This window comes from Drosophila tropicalis, unplaced genomic scaffold (assembly GCF_018151085.1).
Source record: "Drosophila tropicalis isolate 14030-0801.00 unplaced genomic scaffold, ASM1815108v1 contig_859, whole genome shotgun sequence".
NCBI classification, from domain to species: Eukaryota; Metazoa; Arthropoda; class Insecta; order Diptera; family Drosophilidae; genus Drosophila; species Drosophila tropicalis.
The window spans coordinates 9410926-9432015 of NW_027173353.1; the positions used below are offsets into that span (position 1 = coordinate 9410926).

The following is a 21090-nucleotide window of genomic DNA, read 5'->3' on the forward strand; positions in this document are numbered from 1 at the left end:
TTGGCTTGCAAATTCTCATTTAATTTCCAGTTGCACAATTGTAAATAAACTTTTTATTTCTTTTCTCTTCAGGTATACATATTTATGTAAATTACACATGATTTCCATACTATACACGATATTCTCCTATATGCTAGCCTTATTGATAAAAAAAAAAAAAAAAAAAAAAACATTTGTTCGGTCAATTTTGTATACTAATTATCGAGATCAGGTACTTGATGGTCAGTACTATCAGCTCATATTTACTTCCAAAGATATTTTTGACTTGTTTGTGAAATGAGAAATGGCATTTAAATTGCAAAATCTGTGTTTTGATCTCTTTACATGGCAAAAAGTAAGAAAAAAGAAATGAAAATGAAAGAACTAAGAAAAAAAGTGATTAAATATAATCGAAAAAAAAAAAAACCAAAATTAATGGAAACTTCGACTTGCTCGAGAATCAAAGGAAAATTAAAAAAAATAAAAGTAAAGAAAAATATAGAATGAGAATAAGGAAAAATATAAAAAAAAAATTAATTTCAAAATGAAAAATACTTAAATAATAAAAAAAAACCAAATGAATTAAACAGATCCATGGAAATTGAGCTTAAATAATACTGCTTCAATATGTGAGGTTTTTACTATTCTACTTAACATTAAAATGGTCAAGACGTTCTTAAATAATAATATTAAAGCGATGCATAATTATAAAATTACGGTTGTTTTGTACAAAGTCATGTAAAATAGCAAAAAAAAAAATCGTCAATGAAATATGAAAGTTCTGATTATGAATGGTCATGAGATGATTTTATGTCTAGGGCATAGCTATAGCCTCCTAATTTTGCAGTACACCTGTGAAAAGTATATCGGATGCGGCAGACTCTTTAACTGCGAAAAAATATTAAGAGAAATTCATGTTAGAAATTCCGTTTAAAAACCAATGCGAAAACGCCAAAGATATTTTACACTGGACATTGCACACTATTAGTCTCTCAAAACTATAAAAATGACACTACAAAACACAGATGTAGGGAAGTGGGTGGGTGGTTGGGGGTAAACTACAGCTGGCTACTCCTAAACGTCGATGTGGACATTTGAGAGGAAGGCAGCGATGATATGCCAGAATCAGTATCCTCTGGACTCTGACTAGACTTGGGTATGGGTTGTATCAATCGCACCGTTTTAGCACATATCACTGGAACAGGCAACTCGGTCGATTTCCGCTTAGCTCGTACACTGGATGGAGGCGATTTCGAACAATTTGGTTTATCAATAGTTTTCGCCTTTACTAGTTGAACGTTGCCCACATCATCCTCGGGATGCAACTTCTGCCGATGAGTGGACAATAGCGTCATATTAAACTTATCCAGTTCGATGGGCTTTGATTTATTCCTTTGACCAAAGTCTAATGACACATTTCCATGGTTGGTCTGTAATGAGATTATTTATTTAAAAGATTATATTGATCACTTATGTATTTATATTTACCAGCAGCAGCGAGGCAAGCATATAGCGACAAAGCGTTGTTGGATCCTTATCCTCCATAACTTTCGCCATAGACGCTTCGCCATTTTCAGCTTGGCACACATTTAAAATTTCAGTGCCTAGAGCTTGAATGTCAAAATTTTGCCTTGCATGAGCCGCCTCCAGGGCGGGTGCGAGTCGTCTGTGCCAATCTCGGATCTACGATATATAATTGAATTAATTTAAATGTAATCAGGAGAAGATTTTTCTTACTTACAGCCTCACTGTTATCTACTACTGTTGGATCATCTGAATCTATCATATCTGGGTTTTTTGATATCTCCTCTGCAGTTTGAGAACTGGACAAAGGTTCGTCATTATCATTATCAGCATCATTATCATTATCAGCATCATTAGCGTCATTGTCAGCATCATCATCATTAGAACTGTCGGCTATTGTCCCTGGCAACTCCTCTTCTCCTTCTACTTCTGATGGCAATGGTGGTATGTCTGCCGAGTCCGATGCAGTTGTCTCATTTAATTGTCCATTAGGCAGTTCTTCACAAGCAGGTGGCAATTGAACGCTAATATCCGCCTCACATATTTCATCAACAATGACAATGCTCTCATCGATTGTTTTATTGGCTTCAATTTCAAGGGTGTCCATTAGCAGAGCTGGTGGCTTCTCCTCAACTGCAGATTCAGCTCGGATCTCCTCAAAATCAAATCCCGAATCAAAGGTAAGCCTCCGAAAACCCAAAAAATCTAAAATACATTAAAATTTCAATTTTAGCCCGGATTTTAATGTCGTTTCTTTGGTCTACATACTTTGATCCTGATCGAACTCCAAGCTAAGAGGTGTTTTTGATATAACTTCATCTTCAGGTGTAGGCGATTCTCCTGTGTTGGCTTGGAGAGATATTTTTTTACCTTTTCCCGACTTGGGTTCCGCTTCACGTCGGCTAGGCAAACGCTATAAATTGAAAATGCAAAAATTAGAAACAATTTTTATCTTTCATTATTATCGATTCTACTCACCGATTGCTTAAACAAATCAAATGTCTTGGGTAACTTAAAAAGACAACTGCCACGCAAACGTTTCTGCGGTATACTGAGTATATTAAGTTTAATTTCATAGCAAACGTCTAGAGAAAGTTTTGGATTTTGTTTGCACGCTGGTTCAGGTTCAGGTTCAGGTTCTACAGCTGCAGTTGGAGTATTTCCCTCTTCCATAACTTTCGGGGGCAGTTCGCTATCTTCCACTCCGCTTAGGGCCAACATTTCGGCATCTAGGTGGACACTCATCGTATCCTTATTGGGCACCCCCGGCAGTATATCCCTTACCATCACTTTGGGCGACAATGCGTCAAGCCTTTGATCCTCTAAATCTGAAAGTACAACACCCTCGTCATCAAAAGACCGTCCTGCCATAGGATTTGTTTGTTGTTTACAACATAAAAAATAAAAAGTGAAAATAAAAAACCAATGTGAGTTTCAAATTCTACGACACAAGGATTAACAAAATAACTTAACCCAAAAGTGATGACAACTACTTGGCGCATTGACTCCAATTTAAAAGGAGAAATGCATTTTTAGTTTACCTGTTGCGCAGATACGCGAAAAAGAATTCAAATCACTAATTTCCTCCATGCCGATACCGGAATCAAGCTGCCCCTCGGAGAGGGAAACCTGTTTTTCTGCACTAGCATCGGCGGCGGATGTGGACAAGTCTCTGGGCGGTAGATCAATTTGACTGCCATCTAAAATGCTAGACTCATTGTTGGCCAAAGTGCTGCTAAAAGGTGGTGGATCCGTTTGGCTGGCATTAAAAACGGAATTTTCCAATTGACTAGCGTTTATAGATATTCCCGAATCCACAGAGATTTGTTTGCTCAACTCCTCTCCGCATTCATCCAATTCCATTGGCTCAACCTCATCTATGCCGTCATCATCAGCCGCCGATGTTGCAGCTGGATCATCGATGTCCAGCCTCGGTCTTTTATCCTGCGATGTGCCATCATCCTCGTATTGCTCTAGCAAACGTTTTTCCAGTCTATTTGTTGTTCTCGTCCTTGCCTTGGCTCCGTAACGTGAGGCTAACATCTGATTCTCCAACGCAATATATTCATCCAGGTAGTCCTTTGTGGTCATATGTTCATTTAACATTTCTGATGTATTCACCTTATTCGAATCGACATATTCTTTGATAAGATTCAATCGCTCGAAGGGTATATCCGGCAGGAGAGTATTGTAACGATGTTCCACATGATACGAAAATAATTTATAATGTTTTTTCTCATCGATCTCAAATGGATTTTGCGGATCAACTATTGGAGCATGGCGCCATAGATTTGGAGGTGTATGATCCTGATAAAGATATTCGATTGTCCGATTGCGTGAGCATTTCACAAATCCCGCCGTACTGAAACGTTTTTCTTCAGACATTTTTTTAAATTTCCGTGGTTCCACATTCAGCATATAGGGATCAACTTCCTTTTGGGTTAGCTTCTTGGTGCGTCGTTTGCGTTGCGGTGCTGCCTCGGGGGGAGAAACTGCTTTATCGCCCTCGTTGCTATATAGAGAGAGAGAGCGTCAGTAATAAAGAATGAGACAGAAAAAGAGAGGCATTAAAATTTAAACCGTTTATTTGCAAACAAAAGCTAAACCAAATCAAGAAACGTCGACCTGGTGACACCCTTTATAACTTTATATTATATAAAAACTAACTTTCATTTGAAAAGAACGCATAAACAATTATTATCTATTTATCAAACTATGTTCATTTTAATTGTGATTTAGATTTGAGCACACAATTATATAAAAATATCAAGTATATACCCCATTTACTCTGTGCTAAATTAAGGGGTATCTTGGCGATCAATGAACAAAATTCAGAGTTGTGCAAGGGACAGATGCGGAGGTGGAAGAGGGCAGAGAACTACGCCGAGTTAAGCCGGCTTTTATGATAAGGGAAAGCAATAATGAAAGAGAAATGGTGATAAGCAATAACAGAACAACAAATATTTTGACATACAGACAGCATGGCGCGTCTCTTGGCGTCGAGCACATGTCATCTAACTTCTTTAAACTCCTCTACCATATTTCCACTCACCCATTTCCGTTTTGAGTCTCTTTCTCCGATGAAAGCAGAGATTCAATTTGATGCTCCACCACTTGGTACATATACTCCACACGATCTCCATAGATTTTACCACAATATTGCAGGACACTGCCTGCATTTACTATAGCAGAACGACGGGAAACTTTTTTTGTTCTGAGGAGAGCAATGTCGCAGGAATTCATTCAAATACTGTGATAAATGAAAAAGAAAAAAACAAGTTTATCAAATTGGAATTCCTATAAATACCCTCATATGTATGTATCCGACTTACATAGACAAGAGAGAGCCGCAGATCAGTGGAGTAATCGGTATTTTTTGATACCTCTTCCAGCAGCAGTACCAATGTCGGTAAATCCGGTTGCTCATCATAATTTTGTATGGATTTGGCGACATTTGTCCCTGGCCGATTGTTCGCTATCTCCAGCAGTAGTTTCCTTAAATGGATCTCTGAAGAGGTCGCTGTTTAGACAAGAGCAACAACAAATAAACAACAACAAATACAATAAATTAAAACAATTCTTTTATTATTTCTCGCATAAATCAAAATTTGTTTGTCTTTCTTTTTTTTTCTGTCGTTGTTGTTATGAAAATAGACGCTGACTTAATCAGCTACAAATTTCGACGCCGGGGGCTGCTGTTCGTTTGTGTATTTTGAGTTTTTTTTCGCTTACCTGCTTCATCTTCAGCAGAGTCCATGTTTTAATATCAATATATTTGATAAATTGTTATTTTGATTTTATTTAATAAATAGTTAAACAGGAAAATGTTCATGGTTTCACATATAAACACACACGCACACATAAACACATATACTGTCACAGAACACGAGGCGTTTAATTTTTTTCGTTCCGTCCAAAACAAAATGGTGGTGTTGTCTAACGAAGCGCTGGATGCATTAATTATCTCAGGAGTTGTCCGTTTAAAAGAAATTATTTAATTGTTTGTGATGTTTAATTATATTTAAGGAATTTGGCGCGAATCTTATTGGTGTTTATACATTTCACATACATATATATATATATATGTATATTCCAATTCAATTATATATATGTATCATGCTGCTCTCTCTCTGCGCGCGACTGACGACATATCGAATAGAAATCGATTAATACAACCCAGAGAAAATGAGCGTCTCGATTTATACTCGACAACCCAATGAACATTTTTTCGGCATGAATTGGAAAATGCAGAGTGCTTAAACTTGGTCTTGTATAAAGTAAAAATAATTGGTAAATGCAGAGTGCTTAAACTTGGCCTTGTACAAAATATAAATTACTTAAAAAGGGCGGAAAATTGAGGTTCTCAAAACCTATGCCGCCACTAAAAAATATAAAATTATGAATATATTACAAAATTATTTAATATTTTCCAAATTTGAGCAGAGATTTCTAAAGCTTTATAAAACTGATCGCTTTAAATTTGAAATATTACGTTGTAGATGGATTTTTCGTTTTGCAATCCTCCAAATTGGCTATAAATAGAAGTTTGTAAATGTTTGGTCAAAATCATCCAAAATAAACAAAAAAATTATAGTTACAAAACTATATACTGAAATCAATTACAAATAATGAGAATTAATACGGAAATTGTCAGATCCTCTTGCTGCTGCTACTATTGTTTTTGTTGTTGCTCTTCTAGCGGCATCTTTGCGTAAATTAAAATATATATTTAAAAAATGAAGCAAGTAAGTCGACTCGTCGACTCACACCAGGTGAAACAAATATTTCAAATTTCGAAAACCAAATGTATGTCTATTAAATTGTTTTTACATGTTTCATAGTATGTGCTATCTCGCTCACTCTACGAACACACGAGCACTCTAGCGCCGCTACTAGCCAACGGCCAATTCTGGCCTTGTGGACCGCTTAGTAAAATACGTTCATACGCATATTTTGCATGTTTCTAGTCCGATTTCAATAAAATTTGGTAGTTTTGTAGAAATAGATAAGAATAATTAGTCTGCCGAATTTGAATGCGATAGTTAAAAAACTACAGGAGGAAATCGGTTTTTTCTGAATTATGGAGGCGGAAGTGGGCGTGGCTAAATATGAAAATATATATACTCTGCGCGCATACTAAGCCAGTATACATACTAAATTTGGTGACTTTAGCTTTGTTTGTTTTTGATAAAATCAGTTTTGTTTAATTTACGGGGGCGTAAGTGTTCGTGGCAAAATTTTTAAATAGCCAGTTTCTGCGCGTCTGTTAAACTAGTCTTCATACCAAATTTGATGTCGGTAGCTGTCATAGTTTTTAAGAAAATCAGTTTTATGTAAATTCCGGGGGCGGAAGGGGGCGTGGCAAAAAGTTTAAACAATTAGTTTCTGCGCGCTAACTAAACGAGTATATAAACCAAATTTGATGTCTCTATCTATTATACTTTTTAAGAAAAACAGTTTTATGTGATTCCTGGGGGCGTAAGGGGGCGTGGCAAAAAGTTTGAACAATTAATTTCTGCGCGCTAACTAAACGGGTATACAAACTAAATTTGATGTCTCTAGCTGTTATACTTTTTAAGAAAAATAGTTTTATGTGATTCCTGGGGGCGTAAGGGGGCGTGGCCGAAATTCCAATTTACTCTATATATGTACATAATACACGAGTATACATACCAAATTTGGTGGCTCTAGCTCTTATAGTCTCCGAGATCTGCGTGTTCATACGGACGGACGGACGGACGGACGGACATGGCTAGATCGACTCGGCTGTTCATCCTGATCAAGAATATATATACTTTATAGGGTCGGAGAAGCTTCCTTCTGCCTGTTACATACATTTTGGCTATGGGTGTATGGTATAAAAAGATTTTGGACACTTCGTGGAAAAGTAGTGCCCATTGCGAGAACGTGATGGAAAAGATACCGCTAGCTGATGCGCTGTCCGTTGTGGCGGTACCAGATGAGCTGTCGCTGCCCGATGTGCAACCATTTACAGAGATTAAAAATATCTTTTTATTTTATTTTATTATCCTGACAAAATGATCTATCTTTGTTTATTTCGGAAAGTGTCAAAATTATACGTTATTGTTTTTTCGATTGCTAAAATCTGGATAACAAACAATGAAATTATAGCAAGGAACTTATTGTTTAGCAATTATTTAGTGGATTGTTGAATTTGTGACATTTAGAAATACATAAAGAAAATATGTTAAACATTTTGAAATTTTAAATATCAAAGAAGCTAACTACTTATAGAAAAAATAGTTGAAGGAATTAACTAATATGATAGTTTTTTATATATGTATAACATCAGATCCCGAAATTTATAATCGGAACACAAGTAACAGACAATATAAATTGGCTCTGCTCAAACGCTGCCGGCATCGTTGCTAGCAGCCAGCTACGTCATTGCTCGAATCATCAGAGCACACACATACACAGACGTAACGCTACATAAACTGTGTGTGTACGCGAGCCAATCACAGCATGCATGTAAAAGGGGATAGGAAGAAAAACAATAAGAAATGAATATCAAAGAAGCTAACATCGGCAATGCCGAAGTTTATATACCCTTGCAATCCTTGGCAATAATAATTTTACATGTTCAAAATTTGTTTTCTGCAACTCAATTCATCAAAACACAAACAAAACAATATTACACTTTTCACTACAATTTTTCTTCTCTATTCCCAAAACAAAGCAACGCACGCATACACATACAGTTTATGTAGAGTTGCGTCTGTGTGACGACGAAACGACGAAAACGTGGAAGATAGCAAGCAGCGCTGCCGGCAGAGCCGATTATTATATTGACTGTAACTTGTGTTATATTTATCCGATCACATTCAAATTTGGGATCTAGGGTTTTAAATCCAATATTATAACATTTGTAAATTTCATAGCGATAGTCCATTTTTATGAAAACGTTTCTTCTGGAACTATATGATATAGTAGTGCGATCCTGATAATTTTCATACTTGATCTGCTCCGGATAATAAAAGGCACAGATAGCTCTTAAGACGGCTGAGTAAAACGCATACGCACGGACGGACATGGCTATATCGAATCAGCTTCTCATGCTGATCAAGAATATATGTACATACATACATATGTACTTTATGGGGTAGAAAACGTCTCCTTCTGTACGTTTCAAACATCCAATTTTATAATACCCTCTGCAAGGGTATAAAAATGATACATATTTGGCAGGTTTACTCTGTGCAGTGATGAATTAAGTTACAAAAAAAAAGTTTGTAACATGTAAAAATATTATGGCCATAAACTGCTAGTGTATACATACATATGTACATGTAAACTTCGGCATAGCCGAAAACTGAATTAAATGAATTTTCTTTATTTCTTCTACATAACTGAGAGTGACAGCGGCATATTAGACATTCTGCAATTGAATCATTCATTTTAAAAACGTTTTCCTATTCTTAGTTCTACTTTCATCATAACGTACTTCGAGGATTATTGACACAAACCTGCAGACCCAGTACTGAAAAAATAGACAGATACCTTACATTGCAACAATTTACCATTGGTTTGAACCTTTATCTCTATTTTTAATACTTTAACTAGCTCAACGCAGTTAATTTTTAATAATTTTAAATATTTTTAATTCAGCCGGATCGGAATTAAAATTAAATTTAAATTAAGTTTCCTATTCTTAGTTCTACTTTCATCATAACGTACTTCGAGGATTATTGACGCAAACCTGCAGACCCAGTACTGAAAAAAAATGGACAGATACCTTACATTGCAACAATTTACCATTGGTTTGAACCTTTTTTCTCTAATTCAATGATTGGTTATTGGTATTGCTACAATAAAATCTTTAATCTACACATACTCATATTTAAATTTGTTTCGTGGCCTCGTATACCAGGAAAGCCGCAATTCCAGAGATGGACCTACACTCGTCGAGCGACATCTCAGGGACATGACGGATGGCCACCATTCCGTACTGGTTCAGCCCGTCGTTGATTAGGCAGGACAGGTTCCATTCGCCAGCCTCTATTTTTAATACTTTTCCTAAGATGTCCTCCGCGGCGCTGCAGAAGTCCCAAAATCAGCGCTAAATTTACGTAATTACGCGACCGTCAACTGTCGCGGATCATCTGTAGGTGGTGTCGGAATGTGTCTTTGTTGTAGACAAGCGACAGCTTGCCAGAGTGAACGCTTAAAGAGAGGACGACGAAATCTGCAAAATATAAATGAAATGTATTGCATATATTACATTCATATGTGAAGTTTCTTCTGGGCCAAGGTCCGTAAGTCCTGGAAGTTCATTTGATATTTAGGCTGTAAGCCTGCGACGCCTCAATCAGCGCCAACGCTGCGGGGGCAAAGTAGTCATCGTCCAAAATTCTATATATTAGCAGGTTCATCTTACACGTCACCGGCATCAGCTCTTCTGGGCCAAGGTCCGTAAGTCCTGGAAGTTCATTTAAATTAAAATTAATCATCTTAAATTTTTTTTTCTTATTTGTGTTCTTGTCACTGTTGCCTGCAAAGTGTTTTTAATTTTTACCCGTTCCTTATTTTAAAGCGCTTTACGTTTCATATATCAATGTTCCATTTACGCTTTTTAAAGTTATTCTTGGAACGGAAACAATATTGTCGTTTTCTTGGAACGACAACAAAATTGGCGCGTTCTTGAAATTGCACATTCTAGTGGAAATTATCAACATGGATGCTGCAAACTTTTCTTGCCAATTTTGCGACTACAAAAGTAAAAGGAAATATAATGTGGACAGGCATATCACATACATATGTGCATCAGAAATCTGCGGTTTCACAGCCATTAGAGTGCCCTGAGGACTTTTCGGCACCTAAGCCATTGGCGCCAATTAATTGGTCAATGGCGTCACCAGAAGTAGAAGAGACCGTTGAAATGTCCAACATGTGTTACAGGTGTAACTGAAGGATATGGCACCACAGGAGTTAGAGCACAGGGAAACCGGCTATAAATGGCAAACTTTGCCATTCGAAAAAATAAAATTTGTTGAAAGCCTGGGCGGTGATATTCAAGTGCCCAGTGATATTTTTAAGCCATCCCGGCTTGACTTTGGAGTGAAAGTGATTTATATTTGCGGATTTGATCCAGATCCATTTATTAAAATAAAAAAAAATTTCAAATAATAATATAATATATAATAATATATTAATATAATTCATAACCCCATAACATATATATAATACAGTAAATAAAATATATGAATAACATAAAATATGTTCACTGGGTTCAACACCAATGCGTAACTTTGAGGCAAATTTGTTTTCGCAAGCAATCGAAAAGAAACAATCGAAACAAGCAAAGAACGCTGACACCGATAAATGATAAATTTTCGCCATCTGGCCACTCTTTTTCACTCCCCCGAATTGTTGTTTTTGTTGTCATGCGAGGTGGCAAGGTGACATGATAATTTTTTTTAAGGGAATCGCTTTTCTTTTTTGACGATGGACGACTCGTTTTTCGGATTCGATGCGACAATACCGGTAAGCCCCAATATTAGCTAGTGCTGAATTATATAGGAGGCAAACTGGAGAATGCTTCCTTTGGGACCGGCAGTTGATATTGACTGCTGCGTGCTGCAAACCATTTTGAAGTCGAAAAGATCTAGCTCAGCTTTTTCTACCGATTCCATTAATTTTCTGTGCCCCCCTTATGAAATGGCAATGACCAGAGCCACTTCGACGGCTACAGCATGGAAAGCAATGTTTTTACAGAGGGATTCAAGAGACAACCAAAATTTTGAATTTTTCTTATTTCTGTTGCACAGGATGACGATGGCGGCGATGGCGGGCCTATGGTGGAGGAAGAGTACGATGCCTTGAACGATGAAACATTTGGGTCTGCCATTAATGGCGATTGGGAAGAAGCCCACGAATCGCTTGTGCGTCTTGGAGGAAGTGGCGAGAAAATTCGCAGAAGGCGCCCCGATGGAGACGGACTAGAAGTTGGCAATCTTATTGAACACGGGGGCAACGGGGATTTGAACTTTCGGCAACAACATGCCCACTTGAATTCATCGGCTCCCATATCCTCAAGCAGCTCCACAACTGCGGCGGCAGCGGGACCATTTAATCTATCTTATAACTCGCACTTTCGCGGTCTACGTAATGTGGGTGGCTCCGATGATTTAGAACTCAACTTGTCGACAATGAAGCTGGACGACGTTGACATGTCCTCATTTGGTGATAACGATACCAATGCCAGCGCGGGTAATAGAGTCAACTTGGATGCTGCTGTATGGGCGGAACCTTTGTTCCGGGATAATTTACGTAGTGCGTTTAAGCCACAAATAAAGCCGCTGCCAGAGCCCAATGCCAATGTCCGAGTACAGCAAATGCAACATCCGGCTGTTCCTAAAATCACAACACTCGAGGACATTGAACGCAACTTGATCATACAACAAGCAATACAAAAACAACAACAGCACCAACCACAACAACAACAACAAATCTCAGATCGTAAGATCTTTGATGATTTTAACCTGGCCAATAGGCACCATTCGGCCACACCAACTATACCCCAACATTTGCAACAGCAGCAGCAGCAACCACCACCACAGCAACAGCAGCCACAACTCCAACAGCACAAAGGTAAGAACCATAAAACAAAACAAACCTAAAAGACTATTAAGACCATGTTAAAGACCGTACTTTTGAGTACATATCCACTCAATCGCTCAATTATCACTCCTTTCTATATCAATGAGTCCCAATCCTTCTAATCGATGGCTTTCCGTTTATTGTTTGAAAATTCTTATTTTCGATTAGAACTTTATTTCATGATTGAACTTAGATTTCGAATCAATCTTTATGAAGTCTTCTGGACAAGATTAATTTGGCTTAAACAAGTTTTACCTAAGAAGCGAATGTTTACCTGGCTTGCCGTTTCCATTTAACGATTATATCGTAATGACCATTTCGTAGAATAAAAAACGATATCGAATTAAAAAATTTAAATTTTCAGTAATTGTTCTACAGCTGGAAATCCGATGCTTTGAGATAGATTTATCTTTAGATCCGCTGCTACTTAATATTCAAACTCTCTCGACGCTCGTAGCATTTCAGTCCTAATACATATATTTTCTTTATATAAATGTACATTGCAGCTCCCCCTGGATTCCTAGCTGGTCAACAACAGCTATCTCCACCAAGGCCGAATATGGGTTTTCAACCTTTACCGGGATCGGGACAAATGGGACCTGGTCCTATGCCAGGTCCTGGTCCTGGTCTAATGCCAACACCACAAACGCAGCAGCAACAGCAGTTAAACGGAATGCCTGGAAATCGAGTGCCGCCTGGATTTATATATCCACCAAATATGACGGCAAATCTGCCACAACATCATCCACTACTCCAGCAGCACTTTCCGCTTGGTGTCAATCAGCGACCACTGCCAAATCCACATCATCTGCCAACAGCGCTCAACAACTTTGCAATGCATCCGAGCTTTAATGCAATGCGAGCCTCTGGCATGCATCCAGCAGCAGCGGCGCAGGCTTTTATGCAACAGCAACAACAACAGCCTCGCATCCCTCCCCAACAAATGCACCCGAACAATCTGCTCAATCAGCCGCCCAACTCAATGTACAATATGTTCAACATGCGACTTGTGCAGGAAATCCAACAGAATCATCCATTGCTCCAGCATAATGCTGTAGTATCACGCCAGCAGCAACAACAAAATCGTGCCGGATCCATGTTAAGTGATCGCCAGAAGCTGCAGCAACAGCAACAGCTGCAATTGCAGCTCCAGCAACAACAGCTTATCAATCGTCGCAATGACCCGAGCGGCGGCGGCGGCGTTGTCGGCTTGGGGGCAAATGGTAATCTTCCCCAGAATGATTACGATGAATACGCCAACCTTATGAGTACACGCGACAAACACTGGTTGATTGGAATTCAATTGTCCCAATTGAACACAGACACTCCTTATATTGATGACTACTACTACACTGTGTACAGGGAGCGCAAGGCCGAGCAAAATGGTCAAGTGCGTCATAGTCAGGCGCACAAGGATAATCAATTGAATCATCCATTGACTCAGCCCAGGGGCCATGCCCAGTTGATTCTTGTTCAGTTGGGCAACAAGAACGGATCACGCAATGGCCATGGACATGGCCAGCATCGTGAGCGTCGCAATTCCGAAAATACTGGTGGCAATCACTCAACTGGTGGCGGTTCGAATAGTGGGAATGGCAGTGGAGTGGGTGGAAATACCAATAATATACCCAATTACATTTTTTCCCCATTGAAATTTGAGAATTCCCTTGGCAAACTGCAATATGGCAGTGTGACAGCTCCAAGGAAAATAATTGATGCCGATATTATGGGAAGTGATGCGGCTGGAGATGGTAGTACCACATCGTCCGGATCGACCACTTCGCGAACCACAAATGCTGCCAATGTTAAATCCAATGCAGATACTCCGCTGCCACCAGGCACTGGAACTGGCTGTGAGGTGACACCTAGCAGCATGCGTAAATCGCGTCACATTTTGCTGCACATTGAGACACTTTATCGGTATCTATTGAAACTGGAGGACCTGGAGAATCCAGACGTTATGGCGACTATAGTTTTGAAAAAGAAGAAGGAAGCCGAACGCATTGCCGCACTGGAACAACTTGAGATGGCCCACAAGACACCAGAAGAACGTGCCGCCGAGGCAGCGAATCCACAGTCCATGAATCCGCAGCTTAAAAACAAATTTAACTATGAAATCGAGCCAAGCGCTGTTCTCGTAAATAAATTGAAAGCGGGCTTAACATTCGATAAAGTTCTCGCCATGATGAATGTGCGAAAGGGCAAGGTAAGTGTGTTTAGCTCTGCTTGTCGACATTTTGACGATTCTACAGATAAACTTGGACATGTTTTTCAGATACTCTTACGCCGTATTATGCCATTCATTTCGGGTCAGAGTGTATGCTGGATTGTGTGGAGCGGTATATTCTGTTCTCTACAAAATGTCGTTAAGAAGGACAGAGAAGATATCGAGGGTATAGTCTATGCTCTTTATGCTGAGTTTAAGAAACACATTGGCGATGCCAATTTCGAAACGCTGGTCACTCTTTCGTCAGCTGTGACACTCAATGACAAGAAGTTGACTGGCATATTTTGCAGCCGCGTAAGTTAGAAGTCATATTATTTGCTTTAACTACCCCTTAACAACATTTTATTCTTCCTAAAGTTTGGCATACTGTCGCTGGTTGCTTTAATTCTACGTGCAGAAGCCATTTACGTGTCTGGCAGTGATGCAACATTTAGTGAGGAGAATAAAGAAAAGTGGCGAGAATTCCTGGCTCAGGTTGCGTCCTGCTTGAATCGCACCATACAAAATCAGACCATTTCGGCAGCCATTGAGTCGGATGCGATCCAGCCGCTAATGGATCATTTTGCGCGTTTTAAAGATTTAAAACTAGATGCCCTATTGGCCTTAATAACCGAGGCCAGACATCAGATCGATTAAGTTGCGGAAGTATGTTTTGAGGTTTTATTTTTCGTTTTTATTATCGTGTCTTCATTTTTCGCGCGCGCAATTTTGTATGTTAACGAAATTTGTACGATTTTTATATTAGCAAAAACAAAACAAACAAAAAAAAAAAGAAAAAACAAAACTATAAGTTCGCTTTGTTCATTCGAAACAATGTATATGCATATGTATTGTGTGTAACAATTAAGTATCAATTACTTACATATGCATTTCTGTGTTTACTTTAACACGTTCTACACGTCGTAACAAGCAAAAAGATTGCAAACATCAGGGTATATCGAAATCTATCTTTCTCGCATGGAGTAGATTTTGAAGTCACTTGATAAATGTACTCATGAATTATAAATACATAACTAGGTTTTGAAAGCAAAAGAAAAGAAAAAACACAAATTGTTAAATTAAAATCCTTCTTTTTATCCAAATTAATATGCACCTTATATGAAGAAACAATAATAATTTCTTTTTAATGGCATGATAAGTTTTGCTCATTGTACATATATCATTTTTGTAATTGATAAGGAAAACTTGTCCAGCATTTTCTTTTGATAGAGATTTATATAGAATTGATCGACCCCCCTGTTTCATTACAATTTCCTTCTTTTTTTTGTTTTGTTTTTTATATTATACACATATGTATATGATTTTGATTGTTAGCATTACAATGGAAATTACAAAGAGTTTACTTAAGTTTAGAAATTTTTAAAGCACCTAAAAAGCATACAGGCATTCATCATCTTTGCAAAACATATTTATCGTCTATATACCTAATTAAGTCGATGCATGAATTCAAAAAGCATTCAAGCATAGAAAATAGCTAACTACTTAATTAATTTGCTGGATCTGTAAATATCGGTCGTAAAAAGTTTCATTGAAATTAAAGTGATGATCTAGGGTTTATTTGAATCAATCGCGTTCGTCACGACGAAGACATTCAGCATAAATGTTAATTGCATTGTGAGACAAGCACATCCATTTATTTGTTTACCTAAAAAACAAAAACAAAACAACTACAAAAAAAAATAACAAAAAACAAAATCAATGTTCAAAATTGTGATAAATTTTGACTTTTGTAAGACAAAAATTGTAAGTGAATTCATTCATCTTGTCCCCTGTTTATCTATATATTTTAAAAAAATCAACGGATAAATATTTGTTGTAAAGTCCGCTGTCGTAAGGGGTTTTATTTTATTGTATCTTTTTTGTGTTCTTTTTAATTTTCCCTCTTCTTAAAAGTTGTCTAACTTCTTGTGTGTTATATGTTGTTTTTATATTTCTTGATATATATTTTTATTTTCATGTGCTTTATAATAATTATATTTATATAAATTCGTATTAACAAATATACTACTTGAAAAGTACGCTTTTTTGAATCGAAACGATAAAAATGGGAGAAAAAAAAAACAAATATATATATATAAAAAAAACACACACACACACAAACACACTAAGTAAAAAAGTGAAAATAGAATAGCTATTTAAGAACATAAATGCTATCAATAATTATGGTAGATGTATCTGTACAACATGCAAACACTTCAATATTTTCTATAATTCAAAAATGTTTGATGAATATAAAACACAGATATAAAATTTATATGATTTCCGAGAGTTTAATAAATAAAGCATACAATTTCACAGACGATTCCTTATAACCCGCTTTTATCATTTAAATTGTTTGAAAATGGTAAGTAAATTTTATTAATATGTAGTAGTGTTATTTATTGTTAAAACATTTTAAAACCTTTATTTGGATGCCACATTTGGTAAAAAAAAAAAAAACCAATTACTGATGTATTACATTGTATTTGGTCCAAAAAATAATTTTTTGAATTTAGCATAGTGACTATTTTGGCATAAAAGTGTTGTAGAAATTTCACGTCTTCGGATAATTGCAAACACGTCCTTATTTTGAAGGTTAATTGATTTTTGTAAACTAGTTCAATAAAAGTAATGATCAACTCCGCTTTCTTAATTTGAATTAAAAATGCGGTTAAGTTATCATTTATCGATCACAGTTATCGAACACCACCGATGCGTTGTCGCTTATCGAGAAGATCTTAATTGGCAACCCTTTGTGCTCCATAACTTAAAAAAAAAAAAAAAACATAAATATTTGATATTATTTGAACAAAATGTACAAATTTGGTTTGTATTCGCATACAGGCTCGTACTGTGGCGGATCAGAATATGAAACAATGCTGAAAGTTGTGTCTCCTCGCAATGTGATGTAAGTTTTTCCAAGTTTTTCGTACATACTCACATACATATGTACATATGTTTGTATGTATTTTTATTTCAGTGAATCGGAGCTTCTAATCAAGGTCATTAAGAGGCAGTCTGAAGCATTTTTCAAAGATTTCTTATTAAAATCCAATGATATACTGGACTTGGCCGTTCAGCAAATGAAATCGAGCTATCTGGAGATAAGGAATAAGGTACGGCTGAGCGCACGACGGTCGAACATATTTAATAATTTGTCAAATCATTAAATCTAGGGTCTGACACTTTTAAATAAAGTGATCTATAGAGTTCCCTGCGACGGTGGACCAGTTTTTCCTGGTGCTCTCTTGGCACGTGCCATCTACTTTGTTCAAACGGAAAAATATAGAGTAAGCAATGAATGTTACGGATTATGCAAATGCTACACATACATACATACATACATATGTATCCATATTTTAGCTAGCAAGCAATGACTTAATTTGGTATAGAAGCTTGGACACCAGTCAAAAGTCTCCTGAAGAAATTCTCTTGGCGGAGATTTTGCTGTGCTTGTCATTTTTTAATCTGAGGGAACTTTATTCAGCGAAAGAAGTTTTACATCGTATCAAAGCTATGGGTAATGCTAATACTAAGATGTGCCAAAAACCCATGTTTCAAATATCTTGTTTTTTTCATTCTAGATTCCTCCATTCTGGAAAAAAATGGTAATTAACAAGGGCCCTTTAAAAATTATACATCGCATCTCTGTGCATTCTGACGGCTTAGGATGGAATGGTCTTTCTTAATCCTTGGTTGATACTTGTGACTTTTCCGTTTCTTACCTAGAATTTCCCTTTTTTTTGGTCTATGGCCATTGTTAGTAGACACTATTAAGAAAAGAAAAGAAGCAAAGCACTTTATATAGTTATGAACCAAGAAGGAAGATTCAAACTACATTTCTAAAGCTCAAATTACAACGATTTGTAGGATTCTTATATTCTAACTACGTATCTGCTCATAGTCCGTAGAATGCTTAAACCCTCATATTTATTTCAGAACTAATTGCGTTTCTGTTACTTTTGAGAAGATTTGAAAAAGGAATTATCTGTGACTCGAAGAATTTTCGTTTTACGGCTGAAAATATTCACCGAAAAAGGCAACCCTTTATTGAAACTGAATTGGACGAAAATTCAAAATATTAGTGAGTGATAATGTGAAAACTTAAAACCACAATATTTTCAAAATTTTTTGTTTTATGCAGTAACGCCAAAGTTGGAGAACATGACATAATTGTTGCTAAAAAGTCAATCGAAAAAGGGGAAATCGTTGCGACAGAAAGGCCTAAGTATTTTCAGTTCAGTGCACCTTTTATAAACTGCGAACTGTGTGGAGTCCTTCAGGAACAGCTTTACACCTGCCCAAATTGTAGATACAAGACCTACTGTTCAAAAGTATGTCTAGAACTCGATTGCGAAGATCACAACGATGAATGTTACGGCTATAAAGTTGGCATAATACAAATACTTGAAGCAAATTTGTTATTCCGTTTATTCGTTCAGACTGCTAAGTATATGGAAGATATATTGTTCTTTTTTTTTGTTAGACGGCGGGTATGTAAATATAATTAGTATTAGATGTTTCATTTAAAATCTTTTCATTTTCATTTTCTTTTTCCTTGAACAGCATGATAACGGATCCTCTGGTTGCATGGAAGTTCTTTGTTGAGTCTGCCAAAGATGATTGTCGCTCAGACATCATTATTTACAAATTTCTGACTCTCAAACCTGACTATGATCAAATAAAGCCGGAGAAGTGGCAGCAACTGGTTGACACAGCCGTTCGTCTAGCGGTCTTTGTCTACAACGATACAGATATCATCAAAACATATTTCTGCCTTATAAAACTAACAAAATCTGACATGATTAATGTGATGGCAGCACTTCTATTGCGTTTGAACGCTCATATCACATTAAATTGCCACAGAGAGGAATTGTTATGGCCTGTGAATTCTAGTTTGAATTCTGAACTACAGGACAGAGACCAAGAACAGCTAGGGTCACGTGAAAGAGCTAAACGCATGAGTATTAACGCATTTGACTATTACCAAATCCATTCTAATCTCGAATTGGAAGATTGTTTTAACATGTTTTTTAAACGGTACCCGGAAAAACGTTTCATTTCAACTAAAAATAGACATCAGGACACGAGTCCATTGTCTGAATATATAAACAAGCTTATCAATTCATGTCTACAGGATGAAAAAATTGATTCAGCTTTTGTTTTGATTAACATTGATCATACGACCCTAAACAATATTGAATTAAATAATTCAAAACGTTATGAGAAAATTACCGACATTGCAAAGTATTTTTATCAGTTTCTATATGAATACTTTTCTCCAAATAATGCTAAAGAATTTGTACGTCAAGAGAAATTATCGCTATGCGCATCTTTCGATGCATTTTCAAATGTTAGCAAAGAGGATAATATTGAAATCAGGTAACGTTTTGCTTATAAAAAAGGTTGTTAAATTATTATAAATGATTTTTTTCAGATCTTGGGCTTCTGATTTATATATCGGAGTCACAACTAAGAAAGTGAATGCTGGAACAAAGCTTTCGATTGGATTAAGCCAATCTCATCAGAACTTCAGCAATAAATCATCCATAAAATTATTCGATGGCGACAAGTTTATAAGAAATATTTGTTTGGGGGCTGAAGTGAGTAGTTTAATAAATAGTTTCTGCCCTTGTTGTCTTATACACTATTTTTCAGAATCCTAGTCTTGGCTTGTTTTGTGGTTTTTGTAAAAACAAAAATGTAATTTCTTCGGCCAATGACAGGTGTTTAGAATGTGGCTCGCGTTATGATGATCTATTCGACCAAAAAATAGAGTTTATTTCGTATCTAGAGTCTGAGATATTAAAAAAGGAAATGCAACATCAAGGTATAAACAAAAAACACAAATAATGCTAAATAGTTATAAGTATTTTTTTAAATAATATTTCAGATAATGAACATGAACTGGCTTTAATGTATGGCACTTACAATATGTTTCTGAGCAAGCATTTTACAGAAGGACATGACTTACGTTTACGTGGTGCCCTTAAGTTCGCAAAGTTTTTAGCTTTAAAGGGTAATTAATTATCCAATTATTGTATTCCAATTAACAAGACCTCTTCTATTTCCTTTAGGATTTGTTCAACATGCTAGCAAAGTCTTGCTCAGTTTAATTTTCATTTACATTGAAGATTCTTATTTGTACAAAACAGATATTTGTACAAAAATCTTTAATATTATTCAGATCATAATGGAACATTGCGCTGAAAATATGTTAGTTGAACGAAAATTTATCAATTGCCAGAATGTGTACTATCTATACGTAACTAATTTCTTTCAGAGATATTTCTTCGGAAATGGAACCAACTTATTTGACTAAGCTTCTGGAAAGCGCACTATCTATATTAAACAGACAGGAAGAGAACCTAAAGTTGTTCGTTGATGATGAAGATCTTTTTGAATTCTATATGAAACAATCTACAAACTACAACAAATGGAAACAAGTCATTAATTTACACTATCTATTGCCCAAAAGTGTGCAAGATTATCTATATATGTAAGATTGAAACCAATGAATCATAATTAAAAAGATATTCAAATTAACAAGAAAATGCATATTATTGGAACTATTTGGCGCTTCTATCGTACTGATATACTGATAATATGAATTTTCAATGAAAAGACGCCACCACACAGCAGATAACGCGAAAGTTGTTTAAGCAATGGGAACACGTTTCATTTAACCTTTGTTTGTTTATGCTATTTCTGCATAGATGCGCGTACTCTCTCTCTTTCAACGAAAATGCTGAGAGTTATGC

General features: G+C 36.5%; 3 protein-coding genes across 5 annotated transcripts; 2 read left to right on the plus strand and 1 right to left on the minus strand.

Annotated features, from left to right (window-relative positions):
* Positions 1-30: 30 nt before the first annotated feature.
* On the minus strand, positions 31-5643 carry Cap-H2 (Chromosome associated protein H2). Of its 3 annotated transcripts, XM_068297074.1 has the most exons (10): positions 5236-5643; positions 4836-5023; positions 4735-4753; positions 4556-4664; positions 3045-4015; positions 2482-2867; positions 2272-2416; positions 1721-2208; positions 1468-1662; positions 31-1409 (listed from the first exon to the last, which is right to left on the minus strand). In XM_068297074.1, exons 1-10 carry the CDS (start codon positions 5258-5260, stop codon positions 1038-1040), a joined length of 2898 nt encoding a protein of 965 aa, XP_068153175.1. In that variant the 5' UTR covers positions 5261-5643; the 3' UTR covers positions 31-1037. The 3 variants fall into 3 exon arrangements, with proteins under 3 accessions (XP_068153175.1, XP_068153174.1, XP_068153173.1); XM_068297073.1 differs by lacking the exons at positions 4735-4753; positions 4836-5023; positions 5236-5643 and having other exon boundaries at positions 31-867; positions 1158-1409; positions 4556-4714; XM_068297072.1 differs by lacking the exons at positions 4735-4753; positions 4836-5023; positions 5236-5643 and having other exon boundaries at positions 2482-2831; positions 4556-4713.
* A 5207-nt stretch (positions 5644-10850) lies between these two features.
* Patr-1 (Protein associated with topo II related - 1) lies at positions 10851-16652 on the plus strand. Its single transcript, XM_068296601.1, has 5 exons — positions 10851-11007; positions 11292-12114; positions 12630-14329; positions 14399-14644; positions 14708-16652. Exons 1-5 carry the CDS (start codon positions 10969-10971, stop codon positions 14984-14986), a joined length of 3087 nt encoding a protein of 1028 aa, XP_068152702.1. The 5' UTR covers positions 10851-10968; the 3' UTR covers positions 14987-16652.
* A 395-nt stretch (positions 16653-17047) lies between these two features.
* Positions 17048-20878, plus strand: LOC137582238 (uncharacterized). Its single transcript, XM_068296702.1, is given in 14 exon segments — positions 17048-17237; positions 17310-17445; positions 17506-17619; positions 17693-17849; positions 17914-17937; positions 18269-18413; positions 18474-18801; positions 18803-18822; positions 18896-19711; positions 19767-19932; positions 19988-20159; positions 20223-20348; positions 20407-20545; positions 20613-20878. Coding segments are annotated over 14 exon segments (2658 nt in total). The 5' UTR covers positions 17048-17142; the 3' UTR covers positions 20833-20878.
* The last annotated feature ends 212 nt before the right edge of the window (positions 20879-21090 follow it).